Raw genomic sequence first — 22,240 nt, forward strand, 5'->3', positions numbered from 1 at the left:
ACAGGTTAAGTGACTTGCCCAGCTGGTGTCTGAGGCCAGATTTGAACTCAGGTCTTTGTGACTTCAGGTCCAGTGTTCTATCCCCTGGGCCAACTAGCTGTCACTATACTCTCAATTAACTTCATTGGCTTCCATAGAACAAATTAGCACTTCCATACAAATGGCTTGTATATTCAGGTTCAATTTCTCTCTTGAGCTCCAGTCCTCTATCACTAACTACTAGACATTTTCAACTAAATGTCCCATAGATATCTCAAAGTCAATGTCAGAAACTGAATTCATATTTCTCCCCAACCTACTCCTCTTCCAAACTTATCTGTTAAGGGCAGGGGTGGGGAACCTGTGGCCTCCAGGCCCTCTAGCTCCTCAGTGCAGCCCTTTGATTGATTTACTTTTTCAGTGATTCAGTCATCTAAGGGATTCAGTCAAAGGGCTGCACTTGAGGATCCAGAGGGCTACATGTGGCCTAGAGGCCACAAGTTCTTCACTGCTGGTCAACCCTTCATCACCTACAGTCTCAGCTTCACCACTGTCTTTGACTCCTAACTCTTCCTCCTATTACATGTGTAAACTGTTGCCCAATCTCGATTGTACTCCCATATCCATTTCTCTATTCACATAGCCACTCCCCAACCCTCCTAGTTCAAGCCTTCAGCATCTCTTACTTGGGACTATTGCAATAGCTTCCTAATTTTGCTCCCTGCTTCAAATATCTCCCCATTCAATCAATACAGGGTTATGAGAAAAGCATTTTGTATCCTTTAAAGCAAGCACTATGGAAATGAAGTTGATATTATTCAGTAGATCATAACTCTGGTAAGTGCCTCTTCCTCTGTAGAAGAAAATTGTTCTCCCTTTTGAAGGTTGTATGTTGTAAAGGGATTCTTCATTACTCCAGTTCATCCACTTGTTGACTTATAAGTGCAGAGAGACTCATGACATCTTAAGATATCTAATCATCCTATCCATGGCAAACTCAAAGGACCATAGATTTAGAGCTCAAAGGAACCTTAGAGGTTGAGTCCTTTTAACAGATGATGAAACTGAGGCCCAAAGAGGTTAAGTAACTTGTCATAAAGTGCTTTGGTAAGGATCTGAACCCAGATCTTTCTGACTGCAAGTCCAGAGCTCATTTACCATACCATGGCTGTTATACCATGATTGTATATAAACATATATACTACCAAAAGTATCACATAATCTGTGTTGAAATACACCTGAGGCCATAACCAAACAAGGATCCCTTCTATAATGGTCAACAATTGCTAACATTTACGTAGGGCTTATTATGTGCCAAGCAATGTGCTAAGCATTTTACATTTATCTCATTTGAAATATTATCTCAAGTTCTTTTACTTTGGCTTCTTTCTAGCTGGTTACAACTTAGTGATCAAAGAGTTTTTTGTTCCACTTAAAAAGTCAGCAACCCTACAGGACTCAAGATCTATCATCAAAGGGAATACAGAAACTGGTTTGTCATTTTTAAAAGTTGCCATACAATACTTTTTATAATATAAATTAACTGCTACTCTGCATATTATCATGAAAAAAACACTAGACAAGAAGATCTGGCTTTGAATCTCGACTCAGCTTGAAAGCAACTCACTAGCTGTGTGATTATGAGTAAGCCAGAAACTCAGATTTTAACATCAGTTTCTTCATTCATGATGATGATCACAAATGCATTTCTGCTTTACATGATTATTGCAAGGAAAAGGAATACAGATAGTTATGTTTTTTTAATGAGTAAATATTGTGTCAGGAAAGTTGAGAAAATCACTTAACCCATAAGCATGTGATTTCAAAAGGTTTGTGGTTTTCAAAAGATTTGTGGTATTCTAAAGTATGATTTTTATTAAATTTGACAAATTTTCCCCATACGAACCATCTCTAATATTAGCTAATCAACCAGCATTTATATAGTGCCAATCACTGTGCTAAATAAAACATTTACTTTTTAGCCAATTTTAATAATATTCTATTATTGTTTTTAATGAATAAGAAATTAAAGCATAATTTCTAATATTTGGTTATTAAAAATTAGCTAGCTCATTTTACAGGATTAGAATAACAGTAATAGAGTCTGACATATAGTAGCTATGTGATTATGCTAAGTCACTGAAACCTCCAGCCCCCCAGGGAACATTTTAAGACTCTTGAAGTTTCAGGAATTACCAATCCCTATCAGTTGTAAAGTGTCTACTTTGAGGAGGTCCCTACACAAATAAAACAGCAGATGCATATCAAAAAAAATATGCAGAACATTATGCTGGAAAGAACACTGAAAAAGCATGCAACTAGAAAAATATCACTTACCATGATAGAAATAAATGCTATATTAAATCACAGTCCTTCCTTTTGAGGAGCTAACTCTATGTTAAATCTTAAAATATGCTGCTTGTCCAGATTTCAATACCTTATTTATAAATTAACAGTTCTCACATTTATTAAATAAAACACAATTTTATTAGCAAATTATCCAACAACTAAAAAAAGTCTCAGACTGACTCTCTATTTGTGTTTTTCCATTTGCTTTTTAATTTTTCCACTTTTCTGCCATTTCTTTTTCTTTTTCAAGGGATTAGCTTTTTCTCCAGCAAATGTATTTTTGGAATGCTGTCCTGTACTTTTAGGAGGAAAATTAAGTTTGTGCTTAAATTTGGTGGAATTCTCCAAAACTCTGCCTGTAGTATGTGATGGTTTAACCTTTTCGTTATTAACATAACGCTTGACCCGTAGTTTTCTTCCCATTAATTCAGAGTTGTTTAATCTCAAAGCAAGTTGTACAGCATCAGTATTCTGAGGAAATAATTCAAAGATTAATTACTACCAAACAAGATTTCATGCTAAACTAAACATGTGTACGGAAACGAAGTAAATAATTTTAATGTACTAGAGCAGTTACTTTTTATTTTTAAGGCTACAGAATCCATTAGTTTGTTTTTTCTGGCCACCCCTAAAATCCCACCCAACAGATATAGCAGGAGGAGAATCTAAAAATAACAAGGCAGGGACTTTAAAGATCAAAGTGTCTAGAAGAAATACTATAATGGTTGTATGGCCTTAAGTCACCAGGCCTCAGTTTCATCTATAAAATAAGGGCGAGTTATGTTATAATGCCTTCTATGTCCCTTCTAGTTCTGTAATTTTCTGATACAGTGTAGTTGTAGATGACATATTTTGTTCGAAGCCCAAAGCTTACTTATAAGCTAATGCGAAGTTTTATTTCCATTTTTCAAAATGGAAAACTGAGCCATAAATTCACACTTTTTAAAATTTAAAAAATGATACAAATAAGTATTGTCAGAGATAGACTTTAAACATTACTAGGAAATTTTTTTGTCAGAAAAGTATTTGTTGTAATGGTCCTCATTATAATGGGGTTTGAACTGCATTATTTTTTCCTAATACAGAATTTGAGATGGAGATTTAACAATATAAGGCTGAGCACTAACCCAGTATTATTTTCTTTTAGCTAATCTTCAAATATTTATAATGCATTAATCTTCATACCTCAAAGAGCACATAGCCACACCCTTTGCCAACACCAGTAACTTTGTTTCTCACAATTTTTACTGCTAAAACGCTTCCACAGTCAGAGAAGTGCTCTTGAATAGCAGCCTCTTCAATTTCTGCAAGCAAATTCAATGAAACAGGTTAATAATTTATTACATTAAAAAAAATTTTTTAAAGGATATCTAAACCAAAATTTATTTTAGTACATTTTCCTGTAAGTTAACATTTTCATTATAAGTCAATTTTAAATCAAAAATTTAGTCAATATTTATTTTTTAAAAAAACCTTTTTCTTATTTTAATTTATTCTTAATTATTCTAGAGATAAAATGTTAATTTGAACAGTTGAAAAAAAAAACTTACTGTAAGGGAGGTTCCCCACAAACACTGATCTCTTGCCCCTCTGAAACAAAAATTTGAGTTTAATGGGTTAATGGGGGTGGGGGTAGGGAAGAATATAAAAGCCAGAAATAAAATCAAGGGATATCTATATAACCAGGACTAGTATTGAATGACATAGTTCTGCTCATATAGCTAGAAAGCACTTCTAGCACTACTACAACTCTGAAATGGAGACCAAGGTCAAGACAAAATACCTGTGTCATTTTGTGCCTTCTTCTAAATGTCACTTTTAAAAAGTATATTAAATAGAATTCAGCAATTTTAAAAATACAATCTTAACTTACCAAAGGAGTGTCAGATATAAGTTCAACTCTGATGGGAAATCCCTCTGCAATCTGAGCACCATTTCTATTAAGGATATGAAAAAGATGGTTATAAAAAAGAAATGAAGAACAAATGACAAAGATTGTCTAAGAATGCCAAAAGAAAAGACAAGATTTTACTTTAGAGGTAACAGATCAAAATATAAAATTACCTTTTCAGGGCCTTTTCAGCAGCACTCTCTTCCTTAAAAACAACATAACCATTAATACTCTTCTGTTCAGGATGAACTTCACGTCTTAAAAAAAAATGATAATGGAATTTTTTTTTACTTTGTAAAATATAAATACATGTACATGCTCCTATTCCTTACCCTTGGTCAACACTCAATAAACAACTATTCCCAAAATAAATTGTTTCTTTATATAAATATGTAAAAATAAATACAAAGAGACTATTCAAATTGTGGGACAATAATTTAAACAGATAACCTGTCCTTACAAATAGCTACTGTACCAGAAAACTGGTAAATTGTCTCTGTGACTCTTATCCATGGAGAGTTCCAGGACACTGGAATTTAAAACTGGTGAGCCAGACTCGTAATAAAAGCCTGGAATAACGACAGGTATGACATTTAAGCAAATTAAGTTGGCAACAGTTGCTGAACCTGACTGAATACAGAGAAGAAATCTGTAATAGAGGTGACAAGATTTCAAGACATTCCAGGATCAATTTTCATTGAGAAGAATCTAAGGAATGAAAAAATAAAAAAGCACCTATCATATGACAGTGTTAGGCACTAAGGATACAAATGCAAATAAGAATTAGTTCCTGGCTTCCAGGAGCTTACAATATTCTAGCAGAAAATGACAACATACATAGGGGAGCAATGGCCAAGGAAGAGTTTGTGACACTGGAAGTCATACGGAAATACATTAGTGGAGCCAAAAGGTAATTGATTCTTATGTCCTTCCCAGTATCAGAGTAATATTGATGTGATTACTGTCTCCAGAGTGTTAGAAAGGGAGGGTGGGGAAAGAGAAGAGGCAGAGGTGGCACAATGCCCAGAAAGGCCCTGATTTTCTAGTGGATGATTGGATGGTATATGAAGCGTGACCAAGGACTAGCTAGATATAGAATATGAGTTGAATTCTATTCCAGTAGAATAGAAAAGATTAAAGACAGTGCTTCTACAAAAAAAAAAAGCTGGAAGGAGGGAGACACAAAAGAAGACATCATCAACTACTAACTCATATATGTCTGTATTCTCATCTCTATAAATTTTTTTCTACGATTGTTGTCTATTGAAAGGTAGCCTCGATGAAAACATAAATGGGACCTAATAGCCTTTCTTTCACAGATGATTTTCTGTATCACACCCCAGCTTTACACTCACAGAACCAAGAATAAAGAATATAACACTTCACTATTTCAACTGCTTATTGATTTTTAAAAAGCTCTTTCTCTTGTAGAACCAAAGGCTGCCTCAATGGCTCTCCTCAAGTGTCTGCCATATAAAAATAAATATACTGCCTCTATAACAAATATGACTATAGACATAATTTTGTTCAATGATCCATTTCAGTTTAACGTGAAAACAAGCAAATAAGTTCTTATTCACAAATAACATTGTATTAATTTCACCAAACCCCAGTACAGGGAAAAAATCCTTAAAATCCATAGCAATACAAAAAAGAGATTAGTCTAACCATCCACACTGAATGAAAAATGCAACACTCAGATGAATCTATTAATCAGTTAGTATTTATTAAGCACTTAATATGTACCAGGCACTGTGTTAAGTGCTAGATGTAGCTTTAAAGGTATATTGAATTAATCGAACAATAAGAATATAATGGATGAGCATTACAGCCGGACAATGAGCTAGATCAAATTAGGGGAAGTGCTTTTACCATGCTGCCACAGTCATCAAAACAATATGATGCTCATCCCAAAACAGAGATGATCAGAGGGACAGACTAGACAAACAAAATCTAGAATCAAATATGCAACTATGCCCTAGTGTATATGTGGATCTTCCTAAAAGAACTGCTTGGAACACTAAAAAAATTAGAAAGAAAATACAGACCTGCAGTTTATACTATAATAACCTCCAAAAGGACACACGACCCAAGTGTAACAAATTGCATTATAAAGAAATTAGGGAACTGATGGTAATACATTTCAGACCCATAGCTAGGGAAAAATTTTAAACCAACAAGAAATAGAGACCATAAAAGACAAAACTGACAGTTTCAATCCAAAAAAAAAAAAAACAAAAAGAAAAGGCTTTTGTACAAACTAAATCAATAGCTGGAATAAAGAGAAGTTGAAGAAAGGGGGGAAAAATCTTTTAAGTCTAACACATCTGATAAAAGTTTGATTTCATAGGATCTCAGGCCTTCTAGTTCATATTATTGATAAGGAAACTGGGGCTCAGGGAGGTTATAAGTGACTTGCCCAGGGACAGGGAATTCTCATCCAGATACTATCTAGCTTATCAAAGTTCTTCCTAAAATATAACACTTATAACTGAACCCAGTCTCCAGATGTGATCAAATGAAAGCAGAGTAAAAGATGGGTACCACACCTTTATTCTTGGACTGCAAGCCTTTCTTAATGTTGCCTATGCTTGTATTAACTTATGCTACCCTAGCACACTGCTTGAATTGTCATGTCTCTACCAGGTTGCATCTGTGAAGCTGATTTTTTAAAAGATCCAAGTGTAACACTTTACCCAAGTGTAAGACTTTACATTTAATTGGCAGAATTAAAATGACAACTTGAAGAGTAATGAAAAGACAATAGGCACAAGCAAGCTATACCTGTAAATACTGATGACATGGGTGAAAAATGGGGTCAAAAACAAGAGTGATGGGCGGGTGGGCTAGTCAGTAAGCAGAAACGGAAGACAGGAGGCAGGGAGCCCAAATGCTGCCCGAGTGCTTCCAAGGCACTAAAAGAAACAGGAACGTCTCCAGCATGGTGAAGGACTTATAGGAACCCAGGTAAGAGGGCACAGATGAGAAGGAATGGAGACATCTCTACAGCTAGTTATAGGAAACACCAAAAAAAATCATCAACTCACTAACAAGACAGAAAGCACCAACATTACAGAAGCAGAAATAACCTATAACCAGAAGGCAGCACAGCTGCACTAAAGTACATTACTCTCAATAGTTCTCTGAGAGTCTAGTAACATATGGACCAGAGAGAAACAAGAGGCAAAATGTACTTAGCTTCCCACAACCCTTTGACAAGTATTCACACAAACAGTTATTGTCCTGGAGCAGCCAAATTCTAAGTTTATGGGGATAAACTTAAAGACCTCAAGAGTCTATCTGATCAAAGATACTTTTTCTTTCCTTTTTTTGGGGGTGGGGAAAGAGGAGGGAGTTGGTCTGTTTCCTTCACAGGGTGACTTACATAGAAATGTGTTTTGCATGACTGCACATGTATAACCTATGTCAGGTTCCTTTCTTTCTCAATGGGAGGGGAGGAAGAGAGAGAATTTGGAACTCAAAATCTGAAAAGAAGAATATTAAAATTGTTTTTACTTGTAATTGGGGAAAAAAAAATTAACTTTAAAAAAACAGTCTATCTGAACTGGCAGAATGTGACTATCACCTTCAATAAAGGCAAACTATATTTCTAAGTTTATGGCCTCTAAGTAAAAATGACAAGTCAGACAAGGAATTAAGAATAGACTTTCCTGAAGACAGCATGGGCTACTGTGGGCCCCCCCCCCAATCAACAAAATGATGAGCAATAAAGAAAAGCACTCAAAAACAATGGATCTCAATAAAGGAATTGGGTGGGGTGATCCCAGGGTCACAAATTGAAATTCAAAATATATTTATCTATGGGAATATTGTTATATGTGGTAGGTAGGTTTTTTAGTACTATTAGTAAAGTCCTAAATTTCAGGTATATCATAGGTTAAATATACTTTAAAGGCTAGTTTGGAAACCTAATGAACTATGTGATAAACAGAGTTTCTTTGGGGGAAAAAAAGGGCTCAGAATTAAAAAAAAACACCAACTGCTTTGCCTAAGAAACTTGAAGGATGTAACTCAATCATAAGGAAATGCAAATGATCACCTAAGTTTCTCTATCTGTAAAATGCAGATAATGACACCTGTAGGACCTACCTTATAGTGTTACTATGAGGCTAAAATAAAATAATTATGAAAAATACTTCAAAAACTTTAAAGGATTTCAATAATAAATGTCATTATTGCAACACAAGGAAATTAATCAAATATTACACCGCAATACATAAAAACTTAGGTAGTAAAAACTTAAAATTTTAAAGAAAAGAGGGCAGAAAGGCTTTAACTTACAGACTTTTTCTTTAATAATTAACTTACTTTATTGCAGCAATCTTTTTGGATAAAGTGCTCTTTGCTGGAATCTTTAAAACAAAAAAAATGTTGAGTCTTAAAATATTTCTTCAATCTTAAATACAGGAAAGAAAGAAAATTTCAAACGAAGTCTACACATTATCCTATATTAAAAAGCCAAAATATGAAATTTGTTACACTATAATTGGAGATATTCCTAGAGGAAAGAAATAAAAGCAGTAGTAAAAGTTTCAAATAATTTCATTAAAAAAAAAAACACAAAACCTTAAGCATGAAGCTGCCCTTATCATGGAGTTCATCTCTTAGGGATTTGTGGATTGTTTTATGCTATTTTAACAGGAATTTCATTGATGTCTTTTGTTTTTGCGTTTACCTGCACTTCCCAATGTATCTCCCCAACCCAAAATCATACCGTATAACAAAGCAAAAAGAGAAAAAAAAGGAATTCAGCAAAACTAACATATCAACCAAATCTAAACCATAAATTTTTTTGTTAATGACAGATAAAAATATACCATAAGAAATTAGCAAAAATGGTCTGAGGCCCCACTTAGGTAAATGCTGAAGATGAGTAACATAAGAACTTATAACAGAAGTGTCTCCTCCACAAATACGAATGTACAACTTCAGCTCTGCGTAGAGGTGAGCCTATAGAATTCCAATGTAGGAGAGCCTTTTGTATTCCTTCCTGACCTTGTGTGACAGACACTTACTTGCCAAATATAAAATTCATAATTATTCTCAATTTTAGGTAGTAAATTAGATCTGCTTCTGCCAAATTATTTTGCAAACCACAACTACTTAGACGTGGCAAAACAATGTAAATGAAACCTGTAAAACATTGCCAATTTCAAGATAATGAAAGTGATCAATCTTGATTCCAGGGAAGACAGAAGACATACATTTGCCCCCTCAGTAGTAAGGTGGAGAGCTAAGGGTGTGGAATGATGTATATGCATTTTTGCTTGAGGTTTGTTTACATTTTTCTTTGCTGTAAGGAAAGATTCATGGCAGAGGAAGTATACTGGGAAGTGATTCTGTTATTTTTAAAAGGCATAAATATTATTAACTGAAGGAGGAACTATTATTTACCAAAAAACCCCCAACAAATTGGAAAACTTTATGAACAAATAATTATGAAACTGGAGAAGTAACTGAATGCTATTTATGAATTCATTCAAAAACATTTAGTGTCTTCTATACGCAAAGCACTAAGTGCTCTGTGGAACACAACGATGAACATGAGTGTCCCCGGCCTTTCAGACAGGGGAAATAAAATACACAGGAGCAGCTAGATGGTGTAATAGATTGAGCACGGGGTTTGGAATTGAGAATACCTATCTTTGTCAGTTCAAATCTAACCTCACTTAGTAGCTGTGTGACAATGGGCAAGTCATTTAACCTTGTTTGCTTCAGTTTCCTCATCTGTAAAATGAACTACAGAAGAAAATGGCAAATCACTCTAGTATCTTTGTGAAGAAAACTTCAAATGAGGTTACACAGAATTGGACATGACTGACAAGTGACTTAACAACATAATACTGTACAAAGCAGTATGTAACAAAATGCCATAGATTCATTCATTAAAAGACCCACATTTATGAAGCACTTTCTATGAGCGATGCATTTGCTAATTATGAATGAGGAAGAAGATAAAATTTCCAGGTAAGAGGTTACCCTGCAAAAAGCCTTATGGAAGAAGTGGTATTTGGACTGTGCTTTAAAGAATAGGTAGGATTTCAGACCTTTAAAAAAGGAAAACAGCCATCACAGGAGAAAAGAATGGCTTAAACAATGATGTGGAAGAAAATGTAGGTCACATTTGAGGAATGACCAGGAGTCATGTTCACCAAATAAAAAAGATTTTTACAGTGAGTGATGACAGTGTAAGAGTTAGATTAGGTTTGACTGTGAAGGTCCTTGAATCTCAGGCTAATGAGTTCAGATGTTTTTTTTTAAGTGAGGCAATTGGGGTTAAGTGATTTGTCCAGGGTCACAGCTAGTGAGTGTTATATGTCTGAGGCCGCATTTGACCTCAGGTCCTCTTGACTCCAGGGCTGGTGTCCTACCCACTGGACTACTTAGCTCCCCCAGATCTTCTTTAGAAGGCAGTGGGAAGCCAAAGAAGATTTTTTAAAAAAGGGAATGGCATAATCAAAGGTGTACTTTAGGAAGATTAAATGCACAGTGGTATGCAGAACACACTGGAGATGGGAAACAGGGAGGCCAGTTAGAAGGCTCTTGCAACAGATTAGGCAAAGAATAATGAGGACCTAAACTAAGGTGGTGGCAGGAAAGAAAGGGCATGATTCAAGAGACACTGTGATGATGGAATCAAGGAGGTATTATATGGCTTGAGGGTAGGGATGAGTTAAATATAACTGAGGTTTGCAACCTGCATGACTGGTGGTATTAAAAGAAATAAGGAAGTCAAAAGGAGAAACTGGTTTGGAGAGAAAGGAGATAAGGGAAGATGGTGAGTTCAGTTTTAAACATGTTGAGTCTAAGGTGCTGGCAGGACATACTGGTAGAAACTATAAACAAGCAGTTGGAAATGTAGAAGTGAGGAACTTCAGAGAGGTAGAAGAAACAAATATTTGTGAGTCACTTCCAAGACAGGAGTTGAATTTGTAGAGTAACATAACATCTCTAAGATAGAGTGCAGAGAGACTAAGGACACAACCTTGAATAATTCTGACATTTAGGGTGAGAAAAAGAAAACAGTGATATGAAATTAAGTCTTAATTATATTTATTCCTTCATTTAACACAAAATAGTATCCATTAATATTTCCCTGTCAATGGATGGCCAGTAGACAAGAGTTAACAGTTTCTGTCAAGTATAATGGTAGCCTTAATAATACAGCTAGCAATTTACTAGGAAATGAAGACATTAACTTAGACAAAAACAAATAGATAGGAAGTAGACAGTAATAAGAAGTTAGGCCATTCAACATCATGGACTGGATTTGAACTTGGTCAATCCAGAAAGTAGAAGTTTAGTCAACCTCCACTATACCAATCTTTATGGTAATAAGAGATTTATATATAATAAAACTATTGTAGTATTTAAATGGGAACAACATACCAAAGACCGGAATCGCACACATTCTATTTGTCCATACTCTTTAAAAAATGACTTCAGCTCCTACAAACGAAACAAAACACTCATTCTATTTTCAGATAAAAAAATCAATTAAATACATAACACATATACGAAACCACAATTTGTAGCCTACTAATATTTAATCACTAAATTTCAAGCAAAGGAATAGTCAAAGGGCAAATGGTCTATCCACTCCAGCTACTGAATTTAGTAGGAAAAAAAACCCTTACCAATACTATATGTGCAACAGTTAAACCTAATTCCAACTCTTGGCATTTGGTGTATATATTGTACTTCATCTGAACCATTATAATAATGGCCTTCTGGTTGGTCTTCCCTGCCTCAAGTTTCTCCCCACTCCAGTTCATCTCTACTCAGTTATCAAAACCATCTTCCTAAAACACAAGTCTGACCAAGTCAACCCTTCCCCTCCACGTAATAAACTCCAGTGACTTCCCTCAGGATTGAATATAAAATCCTGTTTGGCTTTTAGGGCCTTCATAACGTGGCTCCTCCTACATTTCCAGTCTTCTTATACTATATTATCCTCTACATACTCTATGGTCTAGTGATACCAGCCTCCTTGCTGTTCCTTGGACAAAATACTTTATCTCTCAACTCTGCTTTTTCGTTAGCTGTCCCCATGCCTGGAATACTCTCCTCTGCTCCACCTCCTGGCTTCTTTCAAGACTCAGCTAAAATCCCAATTTCTCCAAGAAACTTCTCCCAGTCTCCTTTAAAACTAGTGCTTTCCCTCAAAGATTATCTTCAATTTATTCTGGGAGATCTTGTTTGTATGTAGATATTGTAAGCTGTCCCTTCGATTAGAATTCGAACTCCTGAAGGGCAGGGGACTATTTTTTTCCCTTCAGATGTGATAAAATAAACTACTATAAATTCCTACAATCCACATATTCACTCACCTTTTTTTTACAGGTGACAGGTAAATTTCCCACAAATACTGTTCTCTTATTCTTTATTCTTTCCTCTGCCTCATTGGCTTGAATCTTCTTTCTTTTATTTACTTCAAATGAATAATTTGAATTACCAAGTATTTTACCACCTGCTGTTTTGTCATTATTACTAGCTTGAGTTATTTTCCTTTTCTTCATCTGTTTAGCTTGCATTTTTTCTTCTTCTTCCTCTTCAAGATCAGCAGATGCCAAAGCACTTTCTCTTTAAAAGACAAAACATACATAAGAACAATAGGAATACCAAACATAATGGTATGTCTAAAACAAGTTAAGAAATATCACTTTTCTAACTGAATATTTCAAAAAGTGGGAAAAAGCTAAATTTAACATGTGGCTAGTTTTCTTTAACAATGTTCTTATTTCACTAAGTCTAAAAAATAAAGATATATTCTATTTTAAAAAATGAATATCTAGCAAATTCATATCTTTTGTACTTCCCTTTTTAATAACAACAAGCTATGCTGTTTCTAGGCACTGCACACAGTTTTCAGTCTATAAATACACATGTATACTGAATACCACATTCATAATAGCCATGTTCCCTAACTGTAATTTCATTTCTTCCACAAACTTATATTAATGCAGCCTATTAGAAATTCTAAATAGCAATCAAAATAAGAGAGAAAATGCTTTAATAATTTCACTGTCATTATAATATATGAGATGAGAAATTAAATTCTTGTATCTATTAAGGACCTACTATGTGTAAGGCACTGTATTAGGGATTCAAAAAGGAAATAAGACCTAGCCCTTACCCTTAAAGAGTTCACAATCTAATATGGGAGATTTGACACGTACATAAGAATCCACTATGAATCAGGTTATGGTAAGTGGAAATAAGAGGTCCAAGTCCTATGAGAAACTTGAAGAAGGAGGGGTAAGTAACTTCAGTTGCCATTATTGACAACTTCACAGAGAAGGTAAAAATGAGGATGAGTCCACTGCAGGACTTCAGGGCAGAATAAATAAAGAAAAGAAGAAAGGACAGGAAAATGGAGATGAGAAGTAAGAAAGAGGAACAATGAGTAGACTTTAGTTTGAGTAAATTACAGAATATTAAAAGAGAGTAGTGTGAGGAGGATCAAAAGATATTTTACAAAATTAAGAGAAAACCTTACTTTTCCATGTCTTGTTGTTCAAAGACAGAGCCTCAGTCTACCCATAGTGCTACATTAACATAGTCTTTCCATGTGAATTTCAAAATTTATAGTCTAACATTATATACTACTTCCAAATATCAAAAATATTAGCCTTTTATTAAGACTATTTCAATATTCTCTATAGTTCACCTATTAAAATCTAATCTATCTCCTCCACCATAGCTTCCTAGAGATCTCTGTCTGACCCTTTGCTCTCATCACTCCCTACCTTGAATGGTGCCAAATTCTAACCCTAACCACAAGAAACAGTAGCCTTCAGAGAACAGATGGCTTTGGGTCAATTGTTGTTGCAGACAGCTAGGTGGCAACAATACTGCTGTGTACAATGTTCTCCTGATTCTCCTCAATTCACTTTGCATCAGTTCATTTAAGTCTTTCTAGGTTTTTCTGACACCACCTTGTTCATCATTTCTTATAGCAGAATTGTACTCCATCACAATCCTATAACAGAACTTGTTCAACCATTCCCCAGATGGTTTGATTGATGTCCACACAATTTCCAACTCTTTGCCACCACAAAAAAAGCTGCTATAAATGTTTTTGTACATAAATGTCTTTTTTTCTTTTTAAATCTCTTTGGAATACAGACCTAGTAGTGTTATTGCTGGGTCAAAGGGTACACAGTTTTATAGCTCTTTAGGCATAGCTCTGAATTACTCTCCAGAATTCTTGGACCACAATTCCAACAATGCATTAGTGTCCCAATTTTTCCATATCCTCTCCAACATTTGCTGTTTTCCTTTTCTGTAATATTAGCCAACCTGATAGGTAAGGTGGGACTTTAGAGTTGTTTTAATTTTTACTTCTCTAATCAATAGTGATTTAAGAGTATTTTTTCTTCTTTTGAAAACTGCCCGTTCACATCCATTGACTATCAACTGGGAAATAATTCATATAAAGACAAGCTTTTAAAACTGCCTGCTTGCAAGGTACCTACAAGTTTCATTTTCTATTCAATAAAAGGTAAGCTCTTCATGTATAGATACATAGATAGATAGACAAACAACACAGACAAATCATAGGGACTGTATTCATTTTTTTCTTTGTATCTCTAGTATCTATCAGTATAGTATACAACAGATTTTTTTTTTTTGGCTAGGCAATGGGGTTAAATGACTTGCCCAGGGCCACACAGCTAGTAAGTGTTATGTTACAACAGACATTTAATAAATGCTTTATGGATGGAATGGATGGAATGACAGGGACTGTGCCATTTTTTATTTTTTCATCTTCACAGCCCAGCACAGTGCCTTGCACATAGTAGGCCTTTAATCATTTAATTTAATCATTTAAGAAGCAGCAACCTATTCCATGCAGGCACTATACTAGGCTACAGGGGTACAAAGACAAAATGAAAAACTACCCTTAAGGAACTGACATTCTACTGGGGGGAGCTTACATTTCACTTAATAAACATTTACTGAATTCAGTATTTGTTTTATGGGTGAGTGCATGGAGGAGAGACTTTTAAAAATTAGCTAACTGCTCACATTGCACCTGGTGAGCATTCTCCAAGTCTCTTCTCTACTCATTCTCTCATTTAGTGACCTCATCAGCATTCATTCCCTCCAAACCCTCACCTCAGCATATGATTCATAGACTTATTGTGTATATAACTAACTCCAATCTCTCTTCTGAACTTTAAATCTCACATTACCAGTTTCTTATAGAACATTTCAAACAGGATGCCCTAAAGACTTCTCAAACTCTACATGTCCAAACCTCAATTTATTTTTTCCCCAAAACCTAGCCCTCTACCAAATACCCCTACTTTTATCAAAGGCACAACACCTGTCACCTCAAAGTTACTTTAAACTCCTCATTCCTCTATTTAATCAGTTGCCAAATCCTATAATTTGTACCTCCACAACATCTTATACACCTCTTTATTCCCAGAGCCACCATCTTGGTTCAGACCCTCATCTGTTTTTAAGACTGTTATAATAGCCTCCTAATTAGTGTCCCTGCCTCTAGTCTCTCCCCAATCCAAACCAGCCTCCACAACTGCCAGAGTATTCTCCTTTGTCAGAGATCTGATCATTATAACTCTACTATTTGATAAATCCCAATGGGTCCATACTGCCTTGAGATAAAACATAAAACCTTGTCTTACTTTCAAAGCCCTTCATAACCCAGGTACAATCTAAATTTCCACATTTTATGGTCCAACCAAACCAACATTTTTCTTCACATATAGCATTCTCATCTCTATGCCCTTGAACCAGCCATCTCCCATGCCTGGGATGTACCACTTCTTCATCTGTGCTTTTGAGAAGCCCTAACTTCCTTCAAAATACAGCTGAAGCACCAGGTTCTAGATTAGGATTTCTTAAACTTTTTCTACTAGCCTTTCAGCAGCATTAGTTGCCCTTGCAGTGCCTGAGGGCATGGCACAGTGCAAAGTGCACATGCTTTGTGTTCAGAATCAAGGCTTCAGTGAAGTTCCACACATAGGCAAGTGCTACCAGAAATACCTTGGATTCATTGTGCATTTGATTTAGAATTAATTTTTGGTCATTGTGTGTTCAGAAACCTTTTACTGTTGCCAAATTTTTTGCAACCCGCAGCTTAAGAAGCACTGTATCTAGACTACAACTTTCCTGATCCCCTCAACTATAATTCCCCCTCACCCAGTTCATGTACTTTGCATTTATTCTGTATATACTCATAGAGGTACAAGTTGTCTCCCCAACAGAATATAAGCTCCTTTGGAATAGGAACTGTTCCACTCTCTGGAATTTGGAATTGGAGCAGGAGGTTCAGTGGATAGAGCACTGGCCTTGGAGTTTGGAAAACCTACATTCTAAGAGAAAAACAGGGTAGGAGCAAGAGTAACACTGCAGGCCTCAGAATTTCAGTTTTTAAAAGTCATGAAAATATGTCTCTTGACACTGTACTGACCTGTTTACCAACATTTTATCTGCATCAGAGAGATCCTTTTTCACTATAATTCTCTTTGCAGGCATTTGTTCAATAGCAGCACAAGTTCCTTGACTGTGGGATGCAATCTCATCTTCATTATGTTTTCTCTTCTTGATGTTAGCCTTTAAAAGGAACTAAGCTATATTTAAGAATTTTCACTCAGCACAAATACCAACTTATGAAAAATCCTACTCTTTTCTCCTCTCCCCACCCTTCCTTCTTCAATTGGTAGTACCTTCCATTCTAAAATTACTTTCCATTTACTCTGTATGCATCTTGTATACACCTAAATATTAACACATCTCCCCTCTAAGTTCCTTAGTCGTCAAAAATTTGTTTTTACCTTTCTTTGTGTCCTCAGCAATTAGCACAGTGCCTGGCACACAATAAACACTCATTGATTGACACATGATGATACACTAGATTTGGAGTCAGGAGACCAGCTGTTTCTTACTAATGTTTGTGGGACAGGCACCTCATCTTTCTCTGGGTTTCAGTTTCCTCACTGTAAAATGAGGGGGGACTGGATTAGATGACTTCTGAGATTCCTTCCAACTATAAACATAGGGTATAGCACAACAGATATAGAGTTGGCTTCCTAGTGGCTTTTTTGGATAAAGAGTAGACCTTCTTAGTAGGAAAGATCTAAATTCAAATGCAGTTTCTGACCTTGGGCAGTCACTTTGTCTCTAAGTACCCTCAAGCAATTCCTATGAATGTATGTTCATAGAGAAAATTCACTATACCAGTGAAATTAAATTCCAGCCAGGAGAAAAAAGTGTTTAGTAGGCACCAGATCACTTTCTGACTTACTTCTCTAGCAGCCACATAGACAGGCTGCTGCACTTGTGTAGCTGAGGAGCTGAAGAGTGACGCCAGGTGGCTCTTGCCACTCTTGAAGGGCTTGTTTTGAAACAGGCTGCTGGCCACTTGTCCAACCTGATACTCTCCAGATGAGGAGCTGCTCATTCTATCTTCCATTGCTTTGCTAGAAGGAAATAAAAGCAAGTATCTTTATAGCACTTTGTTTGCAAAGTGCTTTTCAAGTATTTCATTTGCTCCCCACAACAGCCCTTTGAAGCAGATGCTACTGTTATTCCCATTTTACATGTGAGGAAATTGAAGCTAAAAGAGTTTAAATGACTTAACTGGGGTAACAGCCAATTATTGCTTTCCTCCCACCCCCCTTTTTTTTTTGCCTTTCACAGTATATCCAGCACTTAGCACAGTGCTTGGTACATAACAAGTGCCTAATAAATAAATTCATAAATAAATCAAAGAAGGGACTTGAACCCAGGGCTTCCTTACTTCAAGTCCAGCTATTTATTCACTGTGCCACTGTTTATATACAGCTTTAAGATTTGCACAACTATACATGCATATTTACACATACACATATATAGTGATATAGATCTATCTGTATATATCTAGAGATAGAGAGAGCTATCCCTGGGGCAGTTGGGTGGTGTGGTAGACGGAGTGCTGAGTCAAGAGTCAGGAAGGCCTGAGCTCAAATCCAGCCTCAGACACTTACTAGCAGTGTGACAATGGGCAAGTTACTTAACCCTGTTTGCCTCAGTTTCCTCATCTGTAAAATGAGCTGAAGGAAATGGCAAACCACTCCAGTACCTTTGCCGAGAAAACTCCAAATGGGGTCCGGAAGAGAAGACTGAACAAGAGATATTGCAGTATAAGAGGTGTGTGTGTGTGTATATAAGTATGCAAATGTGTATATATACACAAATATATTATATATATATATTTGATGCTCACAACAATCTTGTGACGCAAATACTGTAATTATACCTGTTTTACAGGCAAGGAAAAGGAGGCTAAAGGAGGCTAAGTGACTTCCTCTGGGTCAGAAGCAGAACTTGAACCCAGGTCTTCCCTCCTCCAAGTCCTGTGCTCTCTACACCGCGACACCCAGCCGCCCAGGAGGGGCGGGAGGCTCGAGATGCTGCGCTCCTCGGAGCGAGGCGGGGTCGCAGGGACGACTTTTGATGGCACGTCTGCTCACCCCAAATCTCACCGGGGAGGGGCCACCTGAGCTCCAGAACGGATCACGGACCGCCGGGGGCCGGAGGGACAACGAGGCCTCCTCCTTCCGGCCTCTACAAAGACCTGGGGGTGGAAGAGAAGGGACCGAGGGGAGTGAGCCCCCGGCCCGCGCCCGCGCGCTGGCCTACGCACATTCCTCACCTATCTCCGGTCGGTTCCTTTTTCTTCCGTTTAATCTTCCCTTCTGTAGCCATCTCGGCGACAAGACAGCGCTTCCACTGGCTGCGGGCCACGTGATCCTGGCAACTTCGGGTGCTCGTGACGCCACTTCCGCCCGACCGGAGTGCCCCTTCCCCCTCCCTTCTGCGTCTCCCTCTCTCTCCTGCTTAAATCTAGTCTTTTTCTGAACCTGTTGATAGCTAGTTATAATTATATAATTATAGTGAATAATGCCCAAGCTTAGCGAGCTGAAAAAATGGACCGACCTCCTTCTTTCCATTTGGTGAATATGGAATATTGCCTATACTGTTCTAGAGGCGGGGAACTATGGATGGGGAGTATTGAATGCGCTTTCAAACACGATCCATGTGTTCCTTAATTTTGCTGATCTGCTTTTTTTCTTTTTAAAACTTTTAGCAGGGATGGCTCCTTGGTTAGGGGGATGGGAAAAGAATATATTCAGGAATAAATGAAATGTAGAAACAAAAAGCATTCATTAATAGATAATTTTTAAGACGATATTCAGAAAACGGGCGGGTGACTATGTTAGCACAGCCCCTCTCAAAGAAATGGCAGACACTAATAAGCTAGCATCGTTGTTAAACCTGGGAACTGCATCCTTCATCAGGAGCTTTAGGGGAAAAGCCTAGGATGTAAAAAGGGTCAAATTAACAAGCATGTATTAAATATCTACTATGTGCCAGACACTGTACTAAGCTCTGGAATTATGAAAAAAGGCAAAAACATCTCCTACCCTGAAAAGAGCCCACAGTCTAAGGGGGGAGACAACATGCAAACAGGTTCCATTCAGGATAAATTAGAAATCATCTCAGAAGGAAAGCTACTAAGATTAAGGAGGATTTGGAAGGCTTCTTAAAGAAAGGTCGATTTGAGTGGAGATTGGAAGAAAGCCAAGGGGCCTGAGATGAGCAGGGAGAGAATTCCAGGCAAAGGGTATATAGCCAAGTGAAAATGAACTGAGCTCAGAGGCAGTGTCTTGTGAGGAACAAAAAGGCCAGTGCTATAGGCAACTAATGAGATTTATTTTTTTGGAATCACTCCATTGTTTCTACTTTGTTATGCCCAGCCCCACTCATTTCTGCCTAGCTTCTAACATCACTCAACTGAAAACTATTGTCCAAAATTATCAATTATCTTCCAAAAAAAGTTACATTTTTAAAAATATTACTTTTATTTTATTTTACTTTTTTGGTGAATTTACAACTCTTTTCCTCTCACCTCCCCACCCTTAAGAGACAAACAAACAAACAAAAAAACCAAAATTCTTGTAGTACATTCACATAGTCAAGCACACAAAATTTTCACATTGACCAAGTCCAAAAATCTGTATCTCATTTTGTACTCTGAGTCCATCACCTGTCAGGAGGGAGGTACTATGCTTTATCCTGTGTCTCTGGGATCCTGAACAGATATTAGATTAACCAAGAGTTCTTAAGTTTTCACTACAACTAAAGCATGATAGATTTTTCTGTAGCCCCTTATTTTAATTCTGTGTGAATCTTTATGTTTAAGGTGTGTTTCATGTCGTATTATTGGATTATGCTTTCTAAGCCATTTTGCTATTCTCTTCTGTTTTAATGGTGAATTTATCACATTTACATTCACAGTTATGATTGTTTTTTCCTTCTATTCTCCTATACTTCATATTCTCTGTTTCCTTCCCCCTTTTTATAAAGAAGAGGATGCCGAGAGAGAAGGTGTGTGCTTGTCGCTAATGTTCAAGTTTGGTGAATTCTGTTTTTACTTCTCTGTTTCTCTTCTCTTTCTCTCACTCAGAACCCAATCATAAGTTTTTATTCTTTATTTTTTTAAAGCCCTTCTTTGCAATCTACCCCTCTGAGTTAGAGTTCATTTTGCTTAGGATTAATCCTTCCCTTCATCTATCCTCTTTCTTGTTCCCATCTTTAACTTCTTCCCTTTCCCTCTTGTTTCCCTACTGAAAGAAAGGTATTTTTGAACCCACCTCTGCATGTGTATTCTTTCGTCCTTTGATCAGTTCAGATGAAGGTGAAGTTCAAGTGTTGCCCACTCTCCCCACCTTTCCTTGTTGTTTGTATAGGATTCATTATATTTCATATAACTGCAAACCCCTTTCTTTTAAGATAATCAAAATATTAAAAACAAAAAACTCCCAGGACCTCTAATTAGACTCCCTCTATGACCACTGATGATAGGATTCTGAGAGGATAAGTATCATCTTGTAGCACTTATTATATTTATATATTATATATATATATATATATATACATAATATATATATATATGATATCATCAAGTAGCATTTATTAAATACCTACTATGTGCCAGGCACTGTTCTAAGTGCTTCACAAATACTATCTCATGTTAAAATGTAAAGAGTTTATCTTTATTTAATCCCTTATGATTGTTTACTCATGTTTAACTTTTAATGTTTCTCTTGACCCCTGTGTCTGTATTTCAAAGTTTCTATAAAGAAACAGAATCAAGATGGCCAAGTAACAGCATTTTTTCCCAATTCACCTAGCATACTTCTTTCACAACAACCTAGGAAATGCACCAGATTGAATTCTGATCAGAAAAACCAGGAAAATTTCACAGTAAGTTATTTTTCCAGCCAAGGAATTCTAAGGAAGATAGAGAGGGAAAACAGTAGGGCAGAGGATGGCCAGGATGAAGCACATAAGGAGTAGGGACTATTCCACTGGCCAGGAAGGTAAGGAGACTGAGGCTGAACATCAGGGCTGGAAGCATCAAGGCATAAAAAGTTCCCAGGGGGCCCCTGAAACAGAAAAGGGGTGCTGTCACAGTTCCAGGGTAGAGAGGAGCAATCCTGTAGGAGATGGGCTCTACCTGTAATTTTTAAAATCAGATAATAGTAGTAGAGGAAAAATGGGGAAATAAATAAGAGCTATGCAAGAAAGTTATGAAAAGAGCATGAAGGGCTTGGTAAGAAGAGTTACATAGTAATTCTGAAGAAAATAATTCCTTTAACATTAGAATTGGCCAAATGGTAAAAGTCGTACAGAACCTCACTGAAGAAAATAACTCCTTAAAAATTAGAATTGGTGGAAGTGGAAGCTAATGACTCTATGAGACATCAAGGAACAATAAAACAAAGTTTTAAAAAGATTGTAAAAATAGAAGAAAATATGAAATATCTCAAAGGCAAAACCAACTGACCTGGGAAATAGACTGAAGAGATAATTTTAAAATCGTTGTACTAACTGAAACCCATGAGCCAAAAAAGAACTTTGACATCATATTTTAAGAAACTATACAGGAAAGCTTCTCATATATCTTAGAACCAGAAGCCATAG

General features: G+C 36.5%; 1 protein-coding gene across 2 annotated transcripts; it reads right to left on the reverse strand.

The window, feature by feature from the left end:
* Positions 1 to 2,443: 2,443 nt before the first annotated feature.
* On the reverse strand, positions 2,444 to 18,989 carry RBM34 (RNA binding motif protein 34). 2 transcript variants are annotated; one of them, XM_021000406.2, is made up of 11 exons: positions 18,906 to 18,989; positions 17,517 to 17,691; positions 16,683 to 16,825; positions 12,571 to 12,823; positions 11,630 to 11,689; positions 8,549 to 8,592; positions 4,393 to 4,476; positions 4,202 to 4,265; positions 3,879 to 3,918; positions 3,514 to 3,632; positions 2,444 to 2,799 (listed from the first exon to the last, which is right to left on the reverse strand). In XM_021000406.2, exons 1-11 carry the CDS (start codon positions 18,956 to 18,958, stop codon positions 2,512 to 2,514), a joined length of 1,323 nt encoding a protein of 440 aa, XP_020856065.1. In that variant the 5' UTR covers positions 18,959 to 18,989; the 3' UTR covers positions 2,444 to 2,511. The 2 variants fall into 2 exon arrangements, with proteins under 2 accessions (XP_020856065.1, XP_020856064.1); XM_021000405.2 differs by having other exon boundaries at positions 16,683 to 16,837.
* Positions 18,990 to 22,240: the final 3,251 nt, after the last annotated feature.

This window comes from Phascolarctos cinereus, unplaced genomic scaffold, assembly GCF_003287225.1.
Source record: "Phascolarctos cinereus isolate Bilbo 61053 unplaced genomic scaffold, phaCin_HiC Scaffold_5;HRSCAF=322, whole genome shotgun sequence".
NCBI classification, from domain to species: Eukaryota; Metazoa; Chordata; class Mammalia; order Diprotodontia; family Phascolarctidae; genus Phascolarctos; species Phascolarctos cinereus.